General features: G+C 42.0%; 1 protein-coding gene across 1 annotated transcript; it reads right to left on the reverse strand.

The window, feature by feature from the left end:
* Positions 1-2242: 2242 nt before the first annotated feature.
* Positions 2243-6480, reverse strand: LOC133905101 (uncharacterized). The gene is made up of 5 exons (XM_062346809.1): positions 6245-6480; positions 5853-5923; positions 5079-5128; positions 2876-3018; positions 2243-2780 (listed from the first exon to the last, which is right to left on the reverse strand). Coding segments are annotated over exons 1-5 (477 nt in total). The 5' UTR covers positions 6247-6480; the 3' UTR covers positions 2243-2569.
* Positions 6481-7060: the final 580 nt, after the last annotated feature.

The raw sequence follows: 7060 nt of genomic DNA on the forward strand, positions 1-7060 counted from the left end.
AAGGCGTGAATTGCCTATGGTGCGGGGGCAGGCACTCTTACCCCGTCTTTGGTGCGTGTGTGAAATAGATGCACGCAAGGTGCAATCGAAGAGCATATACTTTAGCATTAGAATAAAATGCAGTATTGAAGGATAAAAACCTTCGGTATATAAGGGATAAGCCCCATCCTTCGCCAGTCGAAAGGAGCTTGTCGAAGAGCTGGTGTAAAGGTCGAAGGCCTGGTCCAAAGGCCCACGAGCGTCGTGCGAAGCTTGCCTGGTCCAAAGAAAGGCCCACGCGCGGCTCATGCGCGCGGTGTGAAGCCCACCTGGTCCGAAGGCCCACGAGTGCGATGCAAAGCCTGCCTAGTCCGAAGGCCTCCTCACTCTTTGGAATCGAATCTACACGGACGGCATCAACTGTTGAAATAATTTCAATCTACACTAGCCGATGGGGTTCATTCCAGACAAAGAGTGAAGATGAGAGGAATCAGCCCCCATGCCTTTGATCTCTTGGGTCCTTTATATAGTGGTGAGGATAGATAAATCTTTCACTTCAGTCTTTAGTGGGGTACAAACAATACAAGGAGACCCTTAAACTTTTATAAGGACTATTTTGTTACATAGGCTTCTTTGTAGGCTAGGCTCTTCCCCCAACAGCGTGCCATGCCATTCCTTTGTTTTAATATTTATTCGTCAATTGTTTTGTTTTATACTCTGTCGAAATTGACACATGAAGAAATGTGAAAATGGAAACACATGAAGGTACAATCAATTTCTTCAAAAAAAAAAAAGCACGTTTTTTGAACCTTGAACGTACACTTTTTTATTATTTCGAACTTAATTTTTGAAGCGCCCGGAGGTCCAGGCGTTGGTGTCGAACAGTCGCCCAATCGTTCGATGTTCATAACATAGTTTGTAAGATCAACCCAACCGTCTGATCATTTCCAGCTTAGTTGCAAATATCTCCACCACAACAAGAGAATCACCGCTTGCAACTCGTCTCCGTTGGAGGGGGTAACAAACTAATCCTTTTGGGCACAACAAATTGTCCAATCTAATGCACAAGAAGTCATCAAATTGCAACAACAAAAATATTGGATGCATATGCAAGAACAAATTGGTTTTCATGTGTAAGAATAGCTGCAACATCAAGTTCTCCTATTGCAACATGCAAATATATGGTCCCCTAACATTTTGAATCACATGTTGCAACAAATCGACGCGAGAAAAAAAAATCAATTTCACAGTTGCAGCATCAAGATTCTTCTATCGCAACATTCAAAGATATGCCCTCCAATATTTTGAATCACATGTTGCAACAAATCTACGTAAGAAAAGAAATCAATTTCAAAGCTACAACATGAGAATTCTTCTATTGCAACATTCAAAGATATGGTCTCCAACATTTTGAATCAGCTGTTGCAACAAATTGATAAGAGAGAAGAAATTAATTTTGAGATTTCTATTGCAATATTCTAATATACAACTTCCAACATTTCGAATAACCAACTACAACAAGAATCACCCTAGAAAAAGTAAATCCCATTTCAAGATCATGTTGTTGCAACATTTCAAAATACAATCCTTAACATTTGAAAGAGCCTATTGCAACAAAGAAATCACTCTGACTCACGAGTTTGGCTTGAATGGCAGCAGTGCACTAGGATGATAATTTGGGTTATCATGTCCACCGTAGCTCTTCCAATATCCTGGCCTCCATCCACCATTGGGATGAAGCTCTATCGTTGGGATGGAGCTCCTCACTGCCCAAATCAACGTCCTATCGCTAAGATCAAGCTTCTTGTCACTCGCATCGACGCTGTATTATCAGGATCCTAGCGGGAGATCACCTCCTGAGATCAAGAGGCGGTAGGAGGTAGGAGGAGATAGAGAAGGGTGGGGAGGGAGGGGATCTCATCTCCCTGTTTTTTCCGGCGGTGGCTTGCCAGATCTCCACCGTCGATGTGGGAAGAAGAGGTAGAACGAGGAAGGGCACGAGCAAGCGAGCAGAGGGGCGGACGTGAGGCACCTACTCTTTGGTGGATGGAAAATTTCGGACTGATCTGCATGCATGAATGACGGAGATAACGTGCGTATTTTTGGCACGCACATGATTGCTCCAAATTCGCTACGAATCATATTTATATTCGGATTGTCAATACGGCACCAAGCATCTGAGATATATTCAGTAGCACTTCACCAATGTGTCGCTAACACGTAATGAGACATTGAGTGTCAAACCATGAAAAACCCACACGTGGTGTGACATTGAGTGCTATATTACCAACTGCCCCTCAATAAACTGGATTATCAATGTGGCACCAAGTCTGACAAATATCATATGGTAAGGCGAAGCGGCGTGGAGCTTACGCAGGCATCATCGGCACAATTAACTACTACATAAAACCTAACCTAGATTTCGGGGAGTGGAAGCTCTCGAAAAGAAATAAGCGCATTGGTGCCAAAATGTTAACACACACCGATGCCCAAATTCGACAAGTTCAAAATCTCACATAAGGGGAGAAGTCGCCTCCGAACCAAGTTAGAACCGAACGAGTTTAATTTCTGTAGATAGTATGTTACAACATCATATCTCCATTGATTGAGCACTCGACGAAGCATTCTTCTTCCTCCTCCTTTTCCTGTCCTTGGAGTCCTTCCCGTGCTTCGCGGCGTCATCCTTCTTCGCAGCAGCAGGTGGCTGCGTTGCTAGCAGGTGCTGATGGATCGCGGCAAACGGGTCAAGCTGGAACTGCGGATTGCTCAGTACAGCTTTCAGTTGAGCAGCCTCCCGTTGCCTGTCAAACAGAGTGGGCACCAGAGTTCAAAACCACAGGTCGAAAAGGCGAAGATCTGAAGCAAGGAAGCAACAGATGTGAAGAGAGTTACATACACTAAAGCCTGCCTTGACTTGCAGTTCAGCTTTGCTTCAGTCATCTGCTCTGGTGCAGCCGTTTCCGGAAGGAACTCAGCAAATCCTGAGAGATCATATGCTTTCAGTTTCTTCTGACGACTCCGACTCCTCTGTTTCTTTTTCTGCAGGACAAGAATTTAAAATGGATAGCATGGCACCATAATGACATTGAGAACGAAAGAAAATGCAAATTAGATGAAAATTATAACAATGTATGTGAAATTAAGTATCGGAACCATATCGAATGCATATGAATACTCCAACAGCAATAAAAAAAAATGGCAATTACTATAAATGCATTTGCTAAAAAGATATGGAAACATATAACTAGCTAACTTCATGAAATGGAAAGAATATGGGTGTTTCCAGTTCCTGCCAATTAAGAAAAATCAAGACTGTAATAATTTGTTCATTGTTTTGTGGTTGTTTTCTTGTGCATACAAATGAGTGAACATTTGTAACGTTGGAGTAGTGCCCTTCAGCAGCTTTTATTCAGTATACCATGAACACACCAATACGAACTTCTTGGAATAGCAACAATAAAGTAGTATTGGAGACTTCGAAAACTTGAACCCTTTTTTATGCTATATGCAAGTAAAACTTGTGTAGTGCATACAGCAGCAGCAGCAGAAATTGTGGAACAAGTTTCCACACCTTCCACTAGAAATAGGAATTTTACTGTGTATCCACCTAGCCAGTTTTACTAATTCCTTGCAATTGAGTACTCAAGCTGGCTTTTGCTAGAGCAATTGTTGTCTGGTCATAGTTTTGAGCCAACTACTATCGCCTATAAGTGATGTTCTACATGCAGATGACTCCAAAACGCTACATGTTCCACCTTTTGAACAAGGAAAAAAAAAAACAGATCTTTCAAACGAAATCCCTAGCTCCCACTATATTTTGTAAAATTATTGAATAATTAAACGAGGATAGTATGCTTCAGGTTAGCTTATAGTCGAACACTTTCTATCTTGCTTTTAAAATTACAAAATCGGTTCTGTTTAAGCTGGAATTGACCTCATTGAACCTTGATGCTGAGCTGTGGCAATCATGGCTATCAAGAGGGTGGAGAGGAGCTCACAGTTTGAGCAGCTCGAAGAAGTATATACCGTACAAGGATGGGAAAACATTCCAAGAAAGAGCCAAATATAGCCAGTTGAGCCGTTGTGCATTTCTTGCAAGAGCTTGGCAAATAAGAGACACACTGATTATGTCAAGTTGCACTGGGCAATGAGCAACTAATACCGACCCTAGCCTCTCTTTACATTGCCATCTTTTTAGAAAAAAACTAAAATCCCAGTTTACATGTTATTGTTCTGCATAGACGCATAGTACACCAAAAACAGGCTTGGTTCTATATTTCTAGATAGGTTAAGTGTTTTGAGACTTAAAGAGGTAAATCCTATATAAGGGCCTGTTTGGTAAAGCTCCCTCTGATCCAAATTCTTTGCAGGAAGTGATTATCTGGAAGAAGTGATTTTGTGGCGAAAGTGATTCTTTAGGATAAACTCTATGGAAAAAGTGATTTTGTGTGGGAAGTGAATAAGAGGAAGCTGGTTTTTTCAACTCCTAGCATCTAGTTCATTTAAGAGAATTACTCTGGGACCTGAAAACTGCCGTTTGGCAGAGCTCCCACTGATTCTACTCTGGGAGCTGGTCTGGAAGCTCTGCTAAACAGACCCTAAGTAGCAACCAGTCAGCACTTTAGGAAACAGGTCCTGCATGACTTATGTAAACCGGTATAAACAGTGAAACCTCATAGTGAATCATGTAAAAGCCAGTGCATGTACCCAATTGTGAGGTTATGTGATCCAATAATTAGTTAGAAAGTGTATTATCCGTCACAAGGGGGAAATACAATACATTGGCCAATTCTAACACATTTATTTGTTAAGGAAGATTCCAACACATTGGATGTTGTATTGAGTTGATAACCAGCATACCCACAACTTCAAGGCAAAGGAAATCACTAGGACAACTTTAATAGAAATATGCATAGGAGAGAATACATCAACACTCATATTATAGAAAAAAAGACTAAACTTTTTCCTCAAGATAGTATACAATAGGATTGGCTAGATGGAGTTTAATCAAATGAAATTCGCAGTTACAGAGTAGACACAGCGTGCAAAGGCTGAGAAAAGGGAATGATATGCTAATTAAGGGGAGGGATTACAAGTACCTTACTAATAGTCTTCTTAGCATTTAGGGTAGTAACTGCATCTTTTACTTCTGGAATGACACAGAACTTTCAGTGAGTTATAACACAAACTACGTTAAACAAAACAGGACATGTTACTCTGCAAAATACAAGCAAAGTAGGGAGCTGGGAGTAGAAAAAATGGAATAAACATCCGACAGCAAATAAGTCCAATTGTAAATCATATTCTGGAAAGTCTGTACAGTACAATATCTCAAGCTAAGATTTTCCAATTTTCCACTTTACAGTACACAATACATTGTAAGTGCATATATGAAAACATTTAATAAGCATGAAAACATTTTCTCCTTTGCTGTGTACAGGGTGGAGAACTTGTAGGGGCCATTTGCAACGGCAAATTAACCTAGAAATACCTATCACTTGAAGTCTCTTGGGTGCATGATGCGGCAAGCTTATTTTGCTGGCTAAATTCTGCCATATAAACTACATGGTGCAACATTCATTTTTCTTTAATGAATTGGCAGAGCTACTGCCCTTCCTTGCACAATTTCATTAAGAAATGCACAAAAGTCATATGGCTGAAAACAATGTCATCATCATCATCAGGTCAGCTGTCTCAAACAATCAAACTGTAACCGTCAACATTCTACGATCTACATATACCTGGCTTACACAATATACATGCATCGAATCAAATGGGTAATGAATGATGACAAGAACATCGTGGTAAAACCTTATCCATCAGGACCGTGTAGAAAAGACCATGAACACAACAGGAAAGGCACACCTACTTACTTGTGTAGAAGCTGAGCTTCTTTTCCAGCTTTTGCTTAGATTTCAGCTCGTGCTTCTTGGACGACCCAGTCCTGCAAGCATTTCAATAAGAAAGAACTTTGAGAAAGAACAAAATGCTCACACGGCATACTGCTCCTAACATCAACAAAGGTTGCAATCGAGTGGGAGCATAGAAACGAGAGCTAATTGAGCAGGACAACAGCATCCCTAACCTTTAACCACAACGAATTTCGCACACAACTAGAAGCACCATAACATTCTCTTTACTGCTAACCCACTTGATAATTCTCTAATAGTTACTAATCCGCAATCGAGGAGCGCTAAGACAGACCCAAACACCATAGTGATCAAATAAATGCGAGAAGAAAAGGAAGGAGGGTGTAGAGGCGGACATGTCGGGGCCAGGCGGTGGCGGCGGGCCGGAGCAGAGGCCGTGACGGAGAAGCTAACGCCGATGCTTCCGGCGGCTAGGATTAGATCAAGCAAGCACGGAGGAGGCAAGGGCAGCGGAGGACGGAGGGTGAGGAGATGGCAACCGACGGCGGCGGAGGAGGGGGGGGGCGTCTGCTGCTTCTTGTTTTTTTGTCCGTTTGGGTCGATCTCTCGATGGCTTCTTCTAGGGGTGGTGGATAGCTCGGCCTAGGATCGGGCTGAACTCCAGGGTTTCTGCGGGTCATGGCATGTACGGTCAGTGGTGGTAGCCGAAGGGCACCCGTGCGGGCTTTGTTACCGGCCCAATTTGGTGGACGTCATGGGCCAGCCTAGCCGAGAACGAATGTGGTGGCCGACGGAGATGTTTTTTAAATTATTTTCAATATTTGCAAAAATATACGATCATTTTAAAAAATAATAACAATAGGTTACGTTATCTGTTCATTGGATGAGGTCAAAGTCTTATCTCATAAACGGATGACACCTTATGAACCCCACCTATAAGTAGTAAAAAAATCAAGTGGCTACAACATATCACCCGCTTAACGGACGAGAACATGAGTCTTAATCAGGAGGGCCCACCCAAAAATAAGTGGGCGACACCTTTTAGGCCGACACTGTCTAAAGGGAGCACACCTGATGCATATTTAGGGTCCATTCGATGCAGGATGACTTAATCACAGTAGTGGTGAATGCGTGATTAGGCTCCCAATAACCAAACAAAAATAATGTAAAAAAAAGGACCAATCAATAAACTAACCACCTCTCTTTGCGTG

This window comes from Phragmites australis, chromosome 22 (assembly GCF_958298935.1).
Source record: "Phragmites australis chromosome 22, lpPhrAust1.1, whole genome shotgun sequence".
Lineage (NCBI taxonomy): Eukaryota > Viridiplantae > Streptophyta > Magnoliopsida > Poales > Poaceae > Phragmites > Phragmites australis.